The 21,641-nt window shown below is 37.9% G+C and overlaps 1 protein-coding gene across 3 annotated transcripts in view; it reads left to right on the forward strand.

The window, feature by feature from the left end:
- NELL1 (neural EGFL like 1) overlaps window positions 1-21,641 on the forward strand; it is a 778,808-nt gene that overhangs the window by 742,544 nt on the left and 14,623 nt on the right. For all 3 annotated transcript variants that reach the window (XM_058546145.1, XM_058546147.1, XM_058546146.1), the window contains one exon: window positions 9,343-9,536. In XM_058546145.1, coding sequence (XP_058402128.1) covers window positions 9,343-9,536 — 194 coding nt within the window. The remainder of the gene's footprint in view (window positions 1-9,342; window positions 9,537-21,641) is intronic.

Genomic DNA, 21,641 nt, shown 5'->3' on the forward strand with positions numbered 1-21,641 from the left:
ACCAAAAATCTTCTAGATCTTTCTAGAGAGTATCCCTTCAAATTAGGAGGCAGCTCCAAATCTATTTTTACCAAATCAGGTGACTAGGAAAAGAAATATGATGAGAGGAAGAAGAAACGGAGAGATGAAATTGTCCAAGAAAAGACACCATGAGATCACATTAAGATTTAATTTATGGCCTGTTAGTTCTCTCCGTAGACACTGCCCTTCTTGGTGTGGTCATCCAAATTGTTGTCCTGGATCAATGTCCTAACTGCTTCTAGGGGACAGCTTCTGGAAGAGCTTTGACCACTTCTAGAAGTTAGGGACCACAATAAACAGAGTGGTGCAAGGAAACAATCAATAATAGGCATGGAAAGTCTTCAAATTCTTGGCTCCTGTATCTGACCATCTTGTTATTTATCTTGAGACCTGGTTTCAGAGTTGTACCACTGACAATGTTTTTTTTGACCTCTGATTTCTATGTAAGTTGCCAGATGTTTCTGGTAGTAAATGAAATTACTTTGTAACCTCTCTATGCCTAAGACCTTTCCATGGCATAGAAGATGGGATAAATTATTTCTCATCTGGCAACTTGCCTAAGAGAATGATTTGTCAAAATAGAGAGTTAGTTTTGGTTTGCACCCTGGCTGGATTCTCCATGCGTATTTGTCAGCAAGGATTACATTGCTAAGACTTCAGTGCAGACAGGAAAACCATGCTTCTTCCTCCATTACTTTCTCTCTTTGGCACCTGCTTGCAAATCTCGTTAAGAGGGACTAGAGATATTTCAATAAATATTGAATGTCCAAGAAAACTGTTTAATTCTAAAAAATCCTTGTTATTCTTGGGCTGGCCCTGTGGCTTAGCGGTTAAGTGTGTGCGCTTCGCTGTTGGCAACCCGTGTTCTGATCCCGGGCGTGCACCGATGCACTACTTCTCCGGCCATGCTGAGGCCAAGTCCCACATACAGCAACTAGAAGGATGTGCAACTGTGACATACAACTACCCACTGGGGCTTTGAGGGGAAAAATAAATAAAGTTTAAAAAAATAAAATAAAATAAAAAATCCCTGTTATTCTGAAGCTGTGTTCTTCCATTCACCTCTATCCTGTTCTCCAACTGTCACTACTCGTGTTTTAACACTGGAATTACCAGCTCAGTCCTACAAAGGTGAAAAGTAATCATATAAAGTTGGAAATGGACAAGATCTTAGAAAACATTTGATACAACTCTTACACTTTACCAAAGCGAAAACTGATGCCCCCAAATGACAAGGGTCCTTTTTTTAATCACAGCTCAACTGGATTCAAATTTAACACATTTATGCATATCTTAGTAGGTGAAAGACACTGTAAAAGGTGCTGTGGGAGATACAAAGACAAATAAGACCAGAATATTACTTATGAATGAATAAGGAAGAGAGAGAAGTATGTTCACAACCAAGCATCCAAGGTAACATAAGGAGACGCAGGTAACAAAATCAAAGGGCGGGAGGGTAATGCTTTTCAGTTGTGGGTGAAATTTTGCTAAAGAGAGTAAACAGTACAATGACTACACAATAGAGTGTGTGTGGCCTAGTGTTGGGCATTTATGATTAGTAAAAACGTATCTGTTTTACTTCTCTGTGAAGCAGATGCAGCTTATACCTGTAAGCAGGTAAATAAAAACATAAATCTACGGTCATTGGCATCAATATTACAGCCTCTCTGTGCAGGAAAATCTCTTTGGATTGCAAATATTTCAATATTTATTGATTTTTTGTTTATTCTCTCTACTGGTCAGAATTGTATTGATTTTAAACGGATTGAATCACTAGTTAAAGAAGCATGATTTGTCCCTGGCAGAAAGTAAACCAACATGGTTGATTGCTTTCATTCTACTCTTGTTTTCCTACCTAGAAGGATCTGTTTTCTCCATCAGCAGTAAAACACCTAAATTCGTACAGCCTATACATAAAATGTAGTCATTGTCCCAGGCAAGTTCACGGAGTGTCAGAAAACTGTGTATTCTTTCAACATTAGTCACTTAATATCAATACCAGAATTACTGATTAGGGCTCAGAGAGAGCTTGGAGTGTTAGCATTTCTGAGTTTGGCTGGCCAAAGTACTGATCAAAGCCGTGAGAACTTGTGTGAGAATTCCGAATTTGAGTGGAAATCCTCAGTAAAGAGACGGAGGTGTGGGCTGGCCACATAATAAGAGCTCAGGGCTGGTCGTACGGATTTGAGTATATGCTGAAGGGACAGGACGGTGGAACTCATGAGATGGGATGAACTCTGTGAAAGAAAAATTGTAGAGACAATATGAACAAGAACCACAGTAACAGCAGCCAATCATTTCTGAGCAATTACTACATGATCAGCACTGTATTGTGTGCTTACTCACATTACTAGATTATCCCAGGGGGTATTTTTTATCCACATTTTTTGAATGATGGGATCAATGCTCAGAGATGTCAGGTAAATTTTCCAGAGTCTTAGAAACAATAAGGTGCAGGGATGTAACTGACATGCAGTTGATTCATTTGTCCCCAATTGCCTGGAACTTTCCTGGTTTAAGCACTGAAAGTCCCCCATCTCACGGACCCCCTCGGTCTCAGGCAAACTGGGACAGCAGGTCTCATTAACTGGCACCCGCAGCTGCTGGATTCCAGAGCTTAAGGTTTTCAATGTTATGTTATACTGCTTCCACTGAGGAGAAAGAGAACCAAAGACTAGAGATGGAACTGTAGGTAATGTTACCAACTTAAAAAGTGAGAGGAATCTGTAAGATCTATAGTTATAGGACCATGTCTGTATTCTTCGCCCATTTTATTCCCAGCCCCAGAACTATGTCTAGGACAGAGTAGATGCTCAATCAATATATGTGTAATTAGTTAATTGATTGATGATTATTAGTGACTGGATAAATGAAGAGGTAAGAGGATGAACAGGGCAATATTACATCCCACAACTTCAAGAAGAGAGTTCTTAGACTGAAATAATCAAGAACAATTTTATTACACTATTTGTTAAGTAAAGGGTGAGGATTTTGCAAACTAATGGTCATGTGAACCTTCAGGATTTAGGCTTTGAAGAGAGGGTCACATGGAAGCTTACAAACATTTAGGAGAGGATGAAGTTGGGTAAAAAACTTGGAGGTAGCTGCCAGTTGTAGACACCGGGAAATAAGACCTAGATCTAGAGAGTAGATAAGGAAAGAGTGAGCCCAAACAAGGGCTTGTTTTCTTTTTCCTTTGTTTCAAGACAGTCTCTTCAGTTAAAGAAAAAGAAGACTCATTGAAGAGTAACAAAAGTACACAGTGAGCAATAAAAGAAACACAATAGCAAAGAGTTTCTTCCTGTCTAGAGAAAGGTTGGAAGCTGGAACAAAGACTGAAGAGGTGACATTGGAGGGACATTGGAACTTCTTCATCAGAGACACATAATAGCATCTTAGACAGAGCTATGGCTCACTCATCTCTTCTTTCAGATTTTACATTTTCAGGCTGAACCCCTCATGTTTCATTCAAGTACGGTGAATTTGAGCCCCTCACTACATTTGTGGATTTCTTCTGATGTGTGAGAGATGTGATCGCCTCTCGTTCTGGACCTGAAACTTATTATGCAGCTTAATATTTCATTAGCCTTGCATTTGGCAAGCCACATCAGACCTCAGATTTCTCTACTTGTTTCTTTCACTTATTTTTCTGATGTACTGTGTGTATGTTTTTCCCTGCAATTTTCTCTCTGCCACTGTGAAAGAAGCAATACTGTCCTAGCTATGGGGGAGTCATCTGTGCTGTATCTTGTCTATCATTAATAAACCCCCAAGCTCTGTTCTCATTTCCAAGCTACTAATGTCTGGTAATGATTTCCAAGTCAGAACACACGCAGCAGGATATTCAAACCCCAGGTTAAATTTGGTTTTCTGACACATCATCTGTTTTGATTTTGAAAGTAAGACTAGATGTGTTGTGCAAGTTACTCAAGAAAGAGGAATATGGGGTAATGAAGTTCACTCCTTTGACCTAACTGCTACCAGCCCACTGGGACAAAAAATATTTCCCTTGATCTCTCAAATCAACTTGTAGAAGTTTCAGCTCCTAAGGCAGGTACCATTACAGTTGCTATGCTATTAAAACTTCTGCAGAGCCTTTTTTTTGAAGGGGAGGAAAATTGTTTCAGGCTAGGTTTGGATTGGTTTGATTGAAGCTGATATAAACGTCTCTGAATTGTATTTTCTTACATGCCCAAGTGACCTAAGAACCTCAAATTAAAGAACAAAGCAGACTGACTAGGCACAACCAGACAATTTTTTAAAGTAAAATTGAGTGCAATAATAACAGCTTTCAGAAATTGTGAAAATGTCAATGCAAGAAAATTAGTTCTAATGTAAGCTTAGCCATGGAATTTTATTGAAAAAATTCTCATCTGAGCATGGAGCATTTAAGTAATGAATTTACAAGGAGAAACACAAGGAAATCAGAGAACCATTACTCACAATAAGAAAAAACAAGTACACTTCAATGATTATAGATTTGAGTATGGAATATTTTGCCTGATTTTCATTTCACTGTCTCTTGGTCGTGGGAGGCCTATCTGATGATTTGGGTAAGTATCATGGGTGAATGTCTTTGTGTTTGCTCAGCAGAGAACAACAGTTGCAATATGTAAATAGGGTGCCTCTTCCCTTTGGATGCCTTGGGATATGTATAATAGATTAAGTTGGCTTTGTGCAGAGCAAACAGGTCTGTATTACCAAGAATATGAATAATGTCGGTTTCCATAATTGCTAACATCTGGCTTTCCATAAATCTGTTAAATTGCATGGAAGCAGAATTAGATTTCTGTGTCATAAGTAAGGCAATTACATGGAACTCTGTAGGCAATATGGTCCTATATTCAACTGTGAAATCCTTTCATTCTGGCAAAAGCAAATCCAGGTTTTGCACCCTGTTTTTATTGTGCACACTAGGTATGCTCATCTTTATGCTCAGGTTTCTTAATTTATGAAACGAAAACACTGCCAGGATGTTTGTAACTTTGTAAATGCAAGATAACCAAATGTTAAAAAAGCTTATTGTAGTTGGGCATTAATTGCCAATTCAGAGATTATCTTAGAGGAGATCATAAATTAAAGATCTTTTTTTTAGCTACTGGTTATGGATCTGTTGAAATTACTCTTCCAGACACCTTCTGAGTGATTTCTTAATGAGTCTTCCTCTGCCGGTGACCTCAAGCATTTGATAGGAAACTAAGGTGGAGAGGGAGGAGGGAAGATTGCCTTCCTATTTCAGTGTGGTTACTATTTTGCTGTATTTATTATACTTTGAACCAGACCAAGGGCTTTCCCATATTAAAACTCAACAATAAAATGTGTTCCCTGAAGGGGATAAGTAAGCTAAATTAAGTAAATACATTGAACATCCACGGTGTATTCTGTTGTACTTGGTACTGAGAAGAGAAAAGGAAAACATTTAGTCTCTGCCCTCAGTGAGCTTGCTATCTGTCTATAGAGGTGGGTATATGAAACTTGGAACTTCTGCAAGATGAATGCAAGGATAGCATGTGTATAAGGTAGAGAGACAGCGAAACGTCAACAGTGACTGTCTTACAGAATGAAGCATGGGAGTGAAGATAGCACAGGAAGGGAAGTGCTTAGTTTATCAATTAATTAATTTATACTCCATCTCATTCCAAAGGCTAAGAAAAAGTAGAGATGGAGAAGGGGAGAGTACTCCCATGATAATAAAAGGCATGTTCCAAGGCACAGAGAGAGGAAACAGCATGGTCTGTTTGTGTATCACTCATTGCTTTTGAATGGAAAGGGGAAGAGACAGAAGGTAAGAATTGAAGTGTTAGGCTGAGGTTTACCTGATATGCTAGGAGTTTGAACTTTTTATTACAAGCATCAGAGAACCCTTGAGAGGTGGTAAGCAGAGGAGTGACATGGATAGATTCGTTTTACAGAAGACCACTCCCCTGTGGAAGGTGTTTAGAGCAGTGTTTCTCATCTGGCTGAACAGAGCCCAGATGTCTGGACCCTACTTTAATCTCTGGTGATGGTAAGCCTGGGCACCAGTACTTTTTAAAGGCTCCCCGAATGTTTCTATTGTGCCCACAATTGAAAATCACTGGATTAAAGTGAGAAGTGCCTGCAGTCAGGAGACCAAATAGGAGGCTAATGCAATAGTCCTGGTGATAAGTATGAAAATCTAAACTACCACAGCTTGACAAAATCTGATTTTTACTTTTTATGATTACATATGTGATCAGCATCTGTCTCTCTATCAATTTACTATCTATATCTCCTAGACATACAAACTAGATTATAAACGTGATGAGAGAAGAGTAAGACTGAATATTTTAATTGTTACTTTCAGCCAAAACTGGGGAGTGAGAATAATACAAATGTATCCCTTTAGTATTGTTCCAAGGTAGTATCTGCCTGAATACTAAGCCACCTACGACCAACTGGCATTGCAGTGGGAGTGCAGGGGATGTGAATGATTACTATGAATTGGCGTTATATTGGGAGACGCTTAACTGAGGAGGTAGGGCTTGAACTTTGTCTTAAATATTTGCATTCATTAAATCAAGAAACATATTTATTGAGTCATTATGTTACTTACATTTTTATTTTCAAAAGACGTAGATTAGGTGGGTATGGTTTTATACACGAGATAAATGAGGGTCAGAGAGACTAAATAATGTGACCAAGAACATACAGTGTGATGTATAAATGACTGGTACGTAGTAAGCACTCAATTAAATGGAAGAGCTTGGTTTCAAACACGGGTCACCTGACTCCCACATTCAGTGCTGCTTTTAGTCGGGAAGATTTAGAGTAGAGGAAGAGGACTGGGGAAATGAGAGAGGTTTCTAGGCAAGAGCACCATATGTCAGATGCATTGAGAATGATATGAGCATGACCAGGAACGGTGAGGAGCTATAGTGAAGTCCGATTGTAGTTGACTTGGAATCTAGGCTTCATATTTTGGGATCATTTCCACAGTTTTCACAGGAGGAATCATTATTCATTAACTAAATATCTTGATTGAGGCTACAACAGGTGGGGCAAAGACAAAAAGTAAATCTTGGAATGAATTAGTTTCTAGAAATGTTGTTGGAATTCCTTAACATCTTCTACTTTGTACTGCTGCTGTGAACCCAAGTTTTATACCAATACAGTGCATGCAGTGAGTAAGGGAAAACATTATTTTTAAGTGACAGTAGTTTCAAAATTCTAGCCCACTTTAAGTAATTGTATCAATCTCAGAATTTCAACTAAAAATACTAAAGAGGATCTATATAATATCTTATTCTTGACAATAAGTTGCAGTGTCTAGAGGGTAAATAGTTGAAAGCTGATAAGACCACAGAACAATCTGGTATGCTGAAAGATGACTTTAGGCTTGAATTGGCACAGTTTGGTGGAAAAAAGTCTAGTGCATCTGTCAGAAGGCCCAGGACACCATCTGTCATCTAACGTGTACTAGTTTCTTGATCGCTTAACATCTCCGTACCTTAGTTTCTTCTTTAGGAAAATGAGAATAACTATTTCTGTCTTCAATTATATAGCATAACTTATCAAAAAGAGCTTTGAACAACTTTGAAACAATATATATAAATAAGTAGTAGCAGTAAAATTGATATTATGCCTTTGGGCACTTTAGGGGAAAATGCCACTAACAATTATGTTGTTTTTTTTTGTTGTTGTTGTTTGTTTTTTTTGTGAGGAAGATCAGCCCTGAGCTAACATCCATGCCAATCCTCCTCTTTTCTTGCTGAGAAAGACTGGCCCTGAGCTAACATCTATCACCAATCCTCCTCCCCTTCTTTTTTCCCCAAAGCCCCAGTAGACAGTTGTATGACATAGTTGCACATCCTTCTAGTTGCTGTATGTGGGACGCCTCCTCAGCATGGCCAGACAAGCAGTGCACCAGGGCGCGTCCAGGATCTGAACCCCTGGCCGCCAGTAGCAGAGCATGCGCACTCAACCGCTAAGCCATGAGGCCAGCCCCTTTTTTTAATTTAGTTTCACAGTCCTTAACCAAATGCCTATAACCTTATACATATTTAACAAGAAATTTAGAATGTAGAATAAGTTAATTTACACTATCTTATTCTAACTTACTATAGGAGTCAAGCCTACCAATAGTTTATATACTCCTGTGTTCTTCCTTATCACCTTTATGAGGACGGTGTCTTACATGTCATTGTCAACATTTATAGCACCAGTGTGCAAAGAACCTTGTGCATAGCAGACTTTTGGTAAAAATTTATTAGAATCAATGTTGTCACCTGAAGGATATTTGAAGGGTATGGCAATACGTTAATCGCTGGAGTAGAAGACTCTGATAGACAAATGACCAGTGTCTTCAACTAGCCTAAAGATTGTCATAAATAAGAAAAATCAAGTAGACTTTTCTTGAGTGGTCTGAGAACTACTAGCAAAAAGTAGATGTTACTGGATACTACATTTCATTTCAATTTAAGGAAGACATTTCTAAAAGGGTTATTCAATGATGGAATTGGTTGCCTTGTGAGGTAACAGATTGCCCACTGGGAAAGGGCTCAAACCAGGCCCAGACAGCTATGTGTTTGAGATGTTTTTAAGGTCACTCAAGCTTTGAATGTCAGAGAGGGCTGACTGGATTTATGTTTTCCTTCCATACTTGGCTGTCAATGAAAAACAGCAAAATATATGTGTGTCTTTCATCATCATCCATGCCATACCCATACTGTAGCTCTGAGGTGTTTTCTTGTGTGGGCAAAAATGCTGCTGCCCATTAGGGTGGTGAAGCTTTGATTAGGCAAGGCACCTACCGAGAATTATTCCCTCTTCTTTCACCCTTGGCCCCAGGATCTGGGGACAGTCTAATTGGCTCGGGGTTGCCCTGATTACTCATTTGTTCCTACTCAGTGGCTAGTCTACTCACACCTTTCTAAAAGTCCCAGATCTCCACAGGGTGTATCCACAGTGTTAATGAGTTACCAGTGTTTATGGCTTCTGGATGGTATAGTCTTGAGAATATCCTAAAACCACTTCAGACCTGCTCCTGGATAATTTAATAAGTGGAGTCTGACAGCTGTGGATTTGAGTCTCAGACCTGCCACTTGTTAGCTATATGACAGAGGGCTTGTTACTTAACTTCTATGAGCCTCTGCTCCATTATTTGCAAAACAGAGATAAGAACAGATCCTCCTCCCCAGAACTGCCTTGCAGAGTGAATGAGATCATGCATGCGAACAGCTTGGCACAGTACCTGGCACAAGATAAATGTTCAGTAATGTTAATTAGTGCTATTGTAAATGATTATTATTTTCTAATAATAATCTTGGCTAGATTCTAAAGCTTTGTGCTTTTTTATCGCAGACATTGATGAATGTGCCTTAAGAACTCATACCTGTTGGAATGATTCTGCCTGCATCAACCTGGCAGGGGGCTTCGACTGCCTGTGTCCCTCGGGGCCCTCCTGCTCTGGTGACTGCCCCCATGAAGGAGAACTGAAGCACAATGGGCAGGTGTGGACCCTGAAAGAAGACAGGTGTTCTGTCTGCTCCTGCAAGGTGAGGCTGATGTGGTGCAGCAGAAATTCTAATGATGCTGCTGGGTGGCAGACAAACCTGCCTTTAGTGAAAAGCAAGGTATGGGGTTGAGAAGAGACTGCAGAGCACAGGGCGGACAGGGCAGAGAAGCCAGTGTTAGTCCTCCCACTGGGAGACTGCAGTGCCTTTAAGATGAGTTGGGTGAGAGCTTTAATGAGCCCTCATCCCGCACTTTTACAAACTTGCTGATTAAACCTACGCTTTGCCTGAAATGATCACCTACATGAACTTGCTTACTTTTGTGGAGACATCCAGAAAAACCAGGCTCAGAGACTTGCTTCCAGTGGTCAGAGACAGGTGGACTTCCATTCTGAACAAATGATAATAATAGTTCGAGACTTTCTGGTAAATAATGTCTTCTTTGTCGTTCTCAGTGCTGGGCTATTCCTTACATTAAGCGTTTGGAAGTGAGTTTAATGCTTTATGAAAATAAACTTCTGTCATCGACTGGTTTTGCTTTATGCTTTGCAAAATGGGCCTATTAAAGTGTTTGATTTCCTTGTGCTCTATTTCTTCTTTTGTTGACCTTGCCTATTCATTTTCCTTTGGTATTGCTTTACTGTAGCTCTTGCATTGTATTTTTATGTCCATTGGATTGGAGCTGTTTAATCTTGGGCTTTATGGGCAGGGGAACCACAAGAAATTATTTGCTCAGTAGCGTCTGAGAGAGCTAGTCTCCTGACAAATGGAGTGATCCCTAGAAAAAGAGTTGAAATGAACTTTGAAAAGTCGTCCAATTCATCTACCTGCCTTCAATTCTGCCACACCTCCAGCAGACCTGGGGCACCTCTTGGGAGAGTTACATCACCAAGTGTTTAGATCATGACCCCTTAATGCCCGTGTTTTCCCTTATACATAAACTAGTTCCACACATCCAAACTTAGGTCCATTGCCCCCATTTATTGAGCACCTCTTGTGTTCTAAGCACCCTGTAATTTAAAAACAGCATCACGTTTAATATAGCACAACTTTGAAAGATGAAGACATGGAGTTTCTAAGTTTTAGGGCAAGTGATGTACTCTAAATATCACAAGATATGAATGTCTCAGCTGGGTCTTGAATTGCACTTGCTTCCACAAATTTCATGGTCTCTCATCTTGACATATGTCCTGTAACACTCTACAGATGCTATCTGTTGATATATGTAAATGCAATGAAGCAATCAGTCCATTCAGCTTGACTGAGCTCAAACTCTCAACTCAGTACTATGTTACTGACTGTGTAGGACATTCCCCAAAGAAGTTTTCAGGTTAAGTACAACATTTAACCATGTGGCATTCACTCAAAGGGCAAAAGTTTTTTTTTTGTTTGTTTTTTATTGAGGTAAATTTGGTATATAACATGTTTCAGGTATACAATATTATAATTCTTCATCTGTATACACTACAAAGTGATCACCACCACAAGTCTAGTTACCATCCATCACCATTCAATTGATCTCCTTACCCATTTCGCCCACCCCCCAACCTCCTTCTGCTCTGGTAATCACCAATCTGTTCTGTATCTATGAGTTGATTTTGTTTGTTCATTTGTTTTGCTTTTCTGAGATCCACATAAGAGTGAAATCACACAGTATTTGTCTTTTTCCTTCTGACTTATTTCACTTAGCGTAATCCCCTCAAGGTTCATCCAGGTTGTTGCAAATGGCAAGATTGCATTCTTTTTTATGGCCGAGTAGTATTCCATTATACACACACACACACACACACACACACACACACACACCCCTTCTTTATCCATCCATCCATCGATTCATCCATCGACACTTAGGCTGCTTCCATACCTCGGCTGTTGTAAATAATGCTGCAATGAACATAGAGGTGCATATACCTTTCCAAATTAGTGTTTTTGTATTCAAATAAATACCCAGAAGTGGAATAAGTGGACCATATGGTAGTTCTAACTTTTTGAGGAATGTCCATACTGTTTTTCACAGTGGCTGCACCAATTTACATTCCCGCCAACAGTGTATGAGGGTTCTCTTTTCTCCATATCCTCTTCAACACTTATGTGTTATCTTTTTGGTATAGCCATTCTGACAGGCATGCAGTGATATCTTATTCTGCTCTTGATTTGCATTTCACTAATAATTCATGATGTTGAACATCTTTTCACATGCCTTTTGGCCATCTGTATGTCTTCTTTTGAAAAATGTCTATTCAGGTCCTTTGCCCATTTTTTAATCAGGTTATTTATTTTTTTGTTGTTGAGTGGTATGAGTTCTTAATATATATTGGATATTAACTTCTCATTGGATATATGTTTTGCAAATAACTTCTCTCATTTAGAAGGTTGCATTTTCATTTTGATGATGGTTTCCTTCACTGTCAGAAGCTTTTTAATTTGATATAGTCCCATCTGTTAATTTTTTATTTTGTTTCCCTTGCCTTTAGAATCAGAGCCCACAAAGATATTGCTAAGATAAATGTCAAAGAGCTTACCACTTAGGTTTTCTCCTAGGAATTTTATTGTTTCAGGTCTTATATTCGAGTCCTTACTCCATTTTGAGTTAAGTTTTGTGTATGGTATAAGATGGTGGTCTAGTTTCATTCTTTTGCATGTGGCTGTGCAGTTTTCCCAACACCGTTTATTGAAGAGACTTTTATTTTTATTTAAGTTCTTGGCTCCTTTGTAGTACATTAATTGTCCATATATGTGTGTGTTTAATTCTCGGCTCTCAATTCTGTTCCATTGATCTGCATGTGTGTCTTTTTTTTTTTTTTATGCCAGTACCATACTGTTTTGATTACTATAGCTTTGTAGTACAGTTTGAAATCAGGCGGCACGATACCTTAAGCTTTGTTCTTTTTTCTCAAGATCACTTTGGCTATTCGGGATATTTCATGGCTCCATATAAATTTGAGAATTATTTGTTCTAGTTCTGTGAAAAATGCCATTGTAATTTTGATAGGGATTGCATTGAATCTGTAGAATGCTTTGAGTAATATGGACATTTTAACTATATTAATTCTTCCAATCCATGAGCACGGAATATCTTTCCATTTATCGTTCTTCAATTTCTTTCTGCAGTGTCTTATAGTTTTCAGAGTACAGGTCTTTCACTTCCTTGGTTAAATTTATTCCTAGGTATTTTATTCTTTTTGACACAATTGTAAGTAGAATTCTTTTCTTTGTTTCTCTTTCTGATAATTCATTATTAGTGTATAGAAATGCCACAGATTTCTGTATATTGATTTTGTATCCTGCTACATTACTGAATTCATTTATTCTAAGAATTTTTTGGTGGAGTTTTTTGGGTTTTCTATATATAGTATCATGTCATCTGCAAATAGTAACAGTTTCACTTCTTCCCTTCTGATTTGGATGCTTTTTATTTCTTTTTCTTGCCTAATCACTGTGGCTAGGACTTACACTACTATGTCGAATAAAAGTGGTGAGAGTGGGCATCTTGGTCTTGTTTCTGATCTTAGAGGAAAAGCATTCAGCTTTTCACCACTGAGTATGATGTCAGCTGTGGGTCTGTCATACGTGGCTTTTAGTATGTTTACGTATGTTTCTTCTATACCCACTTTGTGAAAGTTTTTATCATAAAAGGATATTGAATTTTCTCAAATACTTTTTATGCATCTATTGAGATGATTATATGACCTTTATTATTCATTTTGTTAATGTGGTGTATTATGTTGATTGATTTATGGATGTTGAACCAATCTTGCATCCCTGGAATAAATACTACTTAGTCATGGTGTATGATCCTTTTAATGTATTGTTGAATTTGGTTTGCTAATATTTTGTTGATGGTTTTTGTATCTATGTTCATCGATGATATTGGCCTGTAATTTTCCTTTTTTGTGGTGTCCTTATCTGGTTTTGGTATCAGGGTAATACTAGCCTCATAAAATGAGTTTCAAAGTTTTCCCTCCTCTTCAAATTCTGGAAGAGTTTGAGAAGAATAGTTATTTTTTTTTATTTATTTATGTGTTTTTTTGTGAGAAAGATCCATGCTAACATGGATCCTGAGCTAACATCCATGCTAATCCTCCTCTTTTTGCTGAGGAAGACCAGCTCTGAGCTAACATCTATTGCCAGTCCTCCTCTTTTTTTCTCCCCAAAGCCCCAGTAGATAGTTGTATGTCATAGTTGCACATCCTTCTAGTTGCCGTATGTGGGACGTGGCCTCAGCATGGCCGGAGAAGCGGTGCGTCGGTGCGCGCCCGGGATCTGAACCCTGGGCCGCCAGTAGTGGAGTGTGCACATTTAACCGCTAAGCCACAGGGCCGGCCCCAAGAAGAATAGTTATTAAATCTTCTTTGAATGTTTCGGTGAATTCACCAGTGTAGCCAGCTACTCCTTGACTTATGTTTCTTGGAAGTTTTTTTTTTTTTTTTGAGATCATATTGGCTTATAACATTGTGTAAATTTCAGGTGTACATTATCATATTTCAGCTTCTGTATAGACTGCATTGTGTTCACCACCAATAATATGGTTTTCATGTGTCACCATATATATGTGTCCCTTTACCCCTTTTGCCTTCTCCCTACCCCTTCCCCTCGGGTAATAACTAATCTGTTCTCCTTATCCATGTGCTTATCTTCCACATGTAAGTGAAGTCATATGGTGTTTGTCTTCCTCTGTCTGGCTTATTTCACTTAGGATACTACCCTCAACATCCATCCATGTTGTTACAAATGGCAAAATTTTGTCATTTTTATGGCTGAATAGTATTCCGTCGTATATATATACCACACTGTCTTTATCCATTCATCCGTTGATGGGCATTTGGGTTGCTTCCACATCTTGGCTATTGTGAATAATGCTGCAATGAACATAGGGGTGCCGTGTTCTTTGTTACAATCTCTTTGTATTGTTGATTTCATGTTCTTTGTTTCAATATCCAATAGTGGGATAGCTGGATCATGTGTTATTCCTATTTTAAATTTTTTCAGAAATCTCCAGATTGTTTTACATATTGGCTGCACCAGTTTGCATTACCACCAGCAGTGTACGAGGGTTCCCTTTTCTCCACATCCGCTCCAAGATTTGTTATTTCTTGTCTTGTTAATTATAGCCATTCTGATGGGTGTCACATGATATCTCATTGTAGTTTTGATTTGCATTTCCCTAATAGTGATGTTGAACATCTTTTCATGTGCCTGTTACACATCTGTAGCTCTTCTTTGGAAAACTATCTGTTGATGTCTTCTGCCCACTTTTGATTAGGTTGTTTGTTTTTTCTTATTGAGTTGTATGAGTACTTTATATATTTTGGAAATTGAGCCCTTGTCAGACATATGGTTTGCAAATATTTTCTCCCATGGTGGGTTGTCTTTTCATTTTGTTCCTTTGCCTTGCAGAAGCTTTTTAGTCTGATATAGTCCCATTTACTTATTTTTTCTTTTGTTTCCTTTGCCTGAGTAGACATGGTATTCAAAAATATCCTTCTAAGACCAATGTCAGAGAGTGTACTGCCTATATTTTCTTCTAGGAGTTTTATGGTTTCAGGTCTTACATTCAAAACTTTAATCCAGGGCCGGCCCCGTGGCTTAGTGGTTAAGTGCGCACACTCCGCTACTGGCAGCCCGGGTTCGGATCCCGGGCACACACCGATGCACCGCTTCTCTGGCCATGCTGAGGCTGCATCCCACGTACAGCAACTAGAACGATGTGCAACTATGACATACAACTATATACTGGGGCTTTGGGAAAAAAAAAAAAAGGAGGAGGATTGGCAATAGATGTTAGCTCAGAGCGGGTCTTCCTCAGCAAAAAGAGGAGGATTTTCAGGGATTAGCTCAGGGCTGATCTTCCTCACACACAAAAAAAATTTAATCCATTTTGAGTTAATTTTTGTGTATGGTGTAAGATAATGGTCTACTGTCATTCTTCTGCATGTGGCTGTCCAGTTTTCCCAACACCATTTATCGAAGAGACTTTCCTTTCTCCATTGTATGTTCTTGGCTCCTTTGTTGAAGATTAGCTGTCCATAGATGTGTGGTTTTATTTCTGGGCTTTCAATTCTGTTCCATTGATCTGTGTGTTTTTTTTCCTGCCAGTACCATGGTGTTTTGATTACTGTAGCTTTGTAGTGTATTTTGAAGTCAGGGATTGTGATGCCTCCAGCTATGTTCTTTTTTCTCATGATTGCTTTGGATATTTGGGGTCTTTTGTTGTTCCATATAAATTTTAGGATTCTTTGTTCTATTTCTATGAAGAATGTCATTGGGATTCTGATTGGGATTGCACTGAATCTGTAGATTGCTTTAGGTAATGTGGACATTTTAATTATGTTTATTCTTCTAATCAATGAGCATGGTATGTATTTCCATTTCTTTATGTCTTCCTTGATTTCTTTCAATAATGTCTTATAGCTTTCAGTGTATAGGTCTTTGACCTATTTGGTTAAATTTATTCTTAGGTATTTTATTCTTTTTGTAGCAATTGTAAATGGGACTGTATTCTTGATTACTTCTAATAGTTTTTGGTGGATTCTTTAAGGTTTTATATATATATATAAATCATGTCATTCACAAACAATGAGAGTTTTACTTCATCCTTTCCAATTTGGATCTCTTTTATTTATTTTTCTTGCCTAATTGCTCTGGCTAAAACTTCCAGTACTGTGTTAAATAAAAGTGGGGAGAGTGGGCACCCTTATCTTGTTCCTATTCTCAGAGGAATGGCTTTCAGTTTTTCACCATTAAGTATGATGCTGGTTTGTCATATATGGCCTTTATTATGTTGAGGTACTTTCCTTCTATACCCATTTTATTGAGAGTTTTTATCATAAATGGATGTTGGATCTTGTCAAATGCTTTCTCTGCATCTATTGAAATGATTATATGATTTTTATTCCTCATTTTGTATAATATAGTGTATCACATTGATTGATCTGTTGATGCTGAACCATCCCTGTGTCCCTGGAATAAATCCCACTTGATTGTGGTGTGTGATCCTTTTAATATATTGTTGCATTTGATTTGCTAATATTTTGTTGAGTATTTTTGCATCTATGTTCATCAGCGATATTGGCCTGTACTTTTCCTTTTTTCTATTTTCCTTGTCTGCTTTTGGTATCAGGGTAATTTTGGCCTCACAAAATGAGTTAGGAAGTGTCCCATCCTCTTAAAGTTTTTGGAATAATTTGAGAAGGATAGGAATTAAATCTTTGAATGTTTGGTAGAATTCACCCAAGAAGCCATCTGGTCCTGGACTTTTATTTTTTGGGAGGTTTTTGATTTCTATTTCAATCTCTTTACTTGTCAGATTCTCTGCTTCTTCTTGATTCAGTTTTGAGATGTTGTATGATTCTGAGAATTTATCCATTTCTTGTATATTAGCAAGTTTATTGGTGTATAGCTTTTCATAGTATTCTTTTATAATCTTTTGTATTTCTCTGGTGTCCATTGTAATTTCTCCTCTTTCATTTCTGATTTTGAGTGTTCTCTCTTTTTTTCTTAGTGAGTCTGGCTAAGGGTTTGTCAAGTTTGTTTATCTTTTCAGAGAACAAGTGCTTAGTTTGATCAATCCTTTCTTTTGTTTTCTTAGTCTATATTCCATTTATTTCTGCTCTGATTTTTATTATTTACTTCCTGCTACTAACTTTGGGCTTCGTTTGTTCTTCTTTCACTAGTTGTTTTAGGTATAGTGTAAGCTTGTTTATTTGAGATTTTTCTTGTTTTTTGAGGTAGACCTGTGTTGCTATAAATTTCCCTCTTAGCACCGCTTTTGCTGCATCTCATAGGTTTTGGTATGTTGTGTTTTCATTTTCATTTGTATCCAGGTATTTTTTTATTTCTCCTTTTATTTCTTCATTGATCCAACAGTTGTTCAATATTGTTTTGTCTCCACATATTTGTGAGTTTCCCAGCTTTTTTCTTGTACTTGATGCCTAGTTTCATGCCATTGTGGTCAGAAAAGATGCTTGATATGATTTCTTCTTAAATTTGAGGCTTGCTTTGTTTGCCAACATATGCTCTATCTTTGAGAATGTTCCACGTGCACTGTAGAGGAAAATGTATTCTGCTTTTTTTGGATGGAATGTTCTAAATATATTAAGTCCATCTTGTCTAGTGTTTCATTTAAGGTCACTATTTCCTTATTGACTTTCTGTCTGGATGATCTACCCATTGATGTATGTGGGGTGTTAAGGTCCCCTACTATTATGGTGTTGCTGTCAATTTCTCCCTTTAGTTCTGTTAATAGTTGCTTTATGTACTTTGGTGCTCCTGTGTTAGTTGCATATATATTAATAAGTGTTATGTCTTCTTAGTAGAATGTCCCTTTTATCATTATATTGTACCCATCTTTGTCTCTCATTATCTTTATCTTGAAGTCTGATTCATCTGCTATAAGTATGGCTACACTAACTTTTGCTTGCCATTTGCTTGGGGTATCATCTTCCATCCCTTCACTCTGAGCTAATGTTTGTCTTTAAAGTTGAGATGTGTTTCTTGGACGCAGCATATTATTTTCTTTTTTTAAAAATCCATTCTGTGTATTTTGATTGGTGAATTCAATCCATTTACATTTAGAGTGACTATTGATATATGAGGGCTTAGTACTGCCATTTTACCTCTTGTTTTCTGGTTGTTCTATATTTCCCTTATTTCTCTAGTTGTATTTCTGTCTGCCATTTCCATTTGATGGTTTTCTATTTTGGATTTCTCAGTTTTCTCTTTATTTATGATTTGTGGCTCTGCTCTGATTTTTCACTTTGTGGTTATCATTAGGTTTGTATAAAAGATCTCATAGATGAGATAGTCCATTTTCTGATATCCTCTTATCTCCATTAGGCTATGCAAGTTCCATGCCTTTCCTCTTCCCCTTCTATGTTTTTATTGTCACAAATTATTCTTATTTATATTGTGAGTTTGTGACCAATTTTAAATGTTTATAGTTATTTTTGATGCTTTCTTTCTCTTTCTATGTTATAATTAAGTGTTTGCTAACCTATTCTGATATAGAGCTGCAATTTTCTGATTTTATCTATTTTTCTCCTTCCTCAAAGCTTTGTAAAACTTTGCCTTTTCATTTCAGGTAGGAGGGATCCCTTCAAAATTTCTTGTAGGGCAGGTCTGGTGACAATGAATTGCCTCAGCTTTTGTTTGTCTGGGAAAGCTTTATTTCTCTGTCATATCTAAAGAATAATTTCTCTGGATAGAGTATTCTTGACTGATAGTTTTTGTCTTTCAGTATTTTGAATATATCATCCCACTCTCTCCTAGCCTTTCTGCTGAGAAATTCACTGAAAGGCTGATGGGGGTTCCTCTGTAAGTGATTTTCTTCTCTCTTGCTGCCCTGAATATTTTTCTTTGTCATTGATTTTTGAGAGTTTTAATATTATATGCCTTGGAGAAGGTCTTCTTGGGTTGATGCAATTAGGAGTTCTATTAGCTTCATGTACTTGCATGTCCTTTTCCTTCCCCAGGTTTGGGAAGTTCTCAGCTATTATTTCTTTGAATAAGCTGTCTGATCCTTTATCCCTCTGGGATACCTATAATCTTTATGTTACTTTTCCTAATTGAATTGGATATTTCTCACAGAATTTCTTCACTTTTTAAAAATCTTAGTTCTCTCTCCTCCTCCACCTGAATCATTTCTGTATTTCTATCTTTGAGCTCGCTAATTCTCTCCTCCATAAGATGTACTCTATTTTTAATGCTTTCTACATTATTTTTTATCTCATTAATTGTGTTCTTCATATCCAGAATTTCTGTTTGGTTTTTTTTTTTTAGAGCTTCAATCTCTTTGTGAAATATTCCTTCTATTCATTAATTTTATTCCTGAGCTCATTGAACTGTCTTTCTGAGATTTCTTGTAACTCATTGAGTTTCTTTTTGATAGCTATTTTATATTCTCTATCAGTTAGATTGTAATCTACCATGACTTCAGATTTAGTTTTTGGAGAGTTGTCATTTTCTTTCTGTTCTGCTGTGTTACTGTAGTTCTTCATGGTCTTTGACGAATTGATCCTCTGCCAGAACTTTTGTGGTAGTAATCACTTTGTATTATTTGGCATGACTTTGGTTACTTTGGTTTTGGCCAGCTCAGTCTCACATTCCTCCACTGGCTCTCTGTGGGTTTTGAATCTGTTGTCCCATGCACCACTTGCATTGCTATTCCCCAGTTGTCTGGGGGTGCTGGTTGCACTGTTGCCAGGTATGCTGGGTTCACAGATGTTGCTGTCACTGGTAGGTGCCTGGGGACCTAGGGACTCCCCGCTACTGATGGAGTTGGTGTTGGGCATGCCACTATGGGACGCTGGGTTTTCTCACTCTGTCTGCTTGCAGTTGTGTGGGTCAGGCCGCCACCACTGCTACCACTCCACAAACTGTCATGAGGTGGGGCTGCCACCACACCACTGCCTCCACCTCAGGGATGTTCATGCACACACGAGGCCACTGCCACCCTGTGGATGTTCAGATGCACAGGGCTGGGCCGCTCTCACCTCCAATCTGTTGCATCGGCTGCTGTGTGAGGATCTGCGCCCTGGATCACTGCCACCAGGGATGAAGATAGGAGTTTCTCTCCAGTTCCGCTGCTTCCCACGGGTCCAGTGCATCCACCTTCAGATGTATAGCTGCCTGCATTTCTTAGGCATCTTATTTTGCTGTGTAAGAAATCCTCTACTGGTCAATGGATGTCTGTTTGGTTGTAATTTAGAGGGGAGAGACAAAGGGAACCTCTCATTCTGCCATGATGCTGACATTACTCCTGTTGGAAGGTTTTTGATCACTGATTCAATCTCCTTACTAGTAATCAGTCTGTTCAGATTTTCTATTGCTTCATGGTTCAGTTTTGGAAGATTGTATGTTTCTAGAAATTTATCCATTTCTTTTAGGTTGTCCAATCTGTTGGCGTATAATGTGTTTGTAGTACTCTTATGAGCCTTTATATTTCTGTGGTATCAGTTGTAACTTCTCTTTCTTTCAGATTTTGCTTATTAGAGCCTTCTCTTTTTCTTGGTTAGTGTAGCTAAAGGTTTGTCAATTTTGTTTATCTTTTCAAAGAACCAGCTCTTAGTTTCACTGATCTTTTCTGCTGTCTTTTGAGTCTTTATTTCACTTATTTTCACTCTGATATTTATTATTTCCTTCCTTCTACTGACTTTGGCTTCATTCTTCTTTTTCTAGCTCCATTAGGTGTAAAGTTAGATTGTGTATTTGAGACTTTTTTTTGGTTCCTTAAGGTCGGCCTGTATTGCTATGAATTTCCCTCTTAGTACTGCTTTCACTGCATCTGACAGATTTTGGTATGTTGTCTTCCTGTTTTCATTTTTCTAAGTATTTTTTCATTTCTTCAATGACTCATTGGTTGTTCAATCCATGTTGCTTAATCTCCACATTTTTGTGGTTTTTCCAGTTTTCTTCTTGTTATTGACTTCAAGTTTTATACCAGTGTGGTCAGAGAAGATGCTTGATATGATTTCAGTCTTCTTGAATTTACTGAGATTTGTTTTGTGGCCTAACATGTGATCTATCCTGGCGAATGTTCCATGTGCACTTGAGAAGAATGTGTATTCTGTTGCTTTTGGATGGAATGTTCTGTATATATCTGTTAAGTCTATCTGGTCTTATGTGTCATTTAAGGTCACTATTTCCTTATTAATTTTCTGTCTGGATGATCTATCCATTAATGTATCTGGGGTGTTAAAGTCATCAACTATTATTCTGTTGCTTTCAATTTCTCCCTTTAGTTACATTCATATTTGCTTTATATATCTTGGTGCTTCTATGTTGTGTGCATATATATTTACAAATCTTATGTCTTTTTGCTCAATTGACCCTTTTATCTTTGTCTTTTATTACAGTCTAAACTCTTAATTTCTCCTTCAATTATGAATGATAACTTTACCAAGTAGAGAATTCTTGATTGGGAGTTTTTTCCTTTCAGCACTTTGAATATGTTGTGCCACTCTCTTCTGGCCTGCAGTTTCTGCTGAAAAATCTACTGATAGCCTTATACGGCTTTGCTTGTACATAAAAGTTGTTTTTCTCTTGCTGATTTTAAGATTCTCTCTTTAACTTTTACCAGTTTAATTATATGTCTTGGTATGGATCTATTTGGGTTCATCTTATTTGGACTCTATGGACTTCCCGGACCTG

The sequence above is a fragment of the Diceros bicornis genome, chromosome 7 (genome assembly GCF_020826845.1).
Source record: "Diceros bicornis minor isolate mBicDic1 chromosome 7, mDicBic1.mat.cur, whole genome shotgun sequence".
Classification (NCBI taxonomy): domain Eukaryota; kingdom Metazoa; phylum Chordata; class Mammalia; order Perissodactyla; family Rhinocerotidae; genus Diceros; species Diceros bicornis.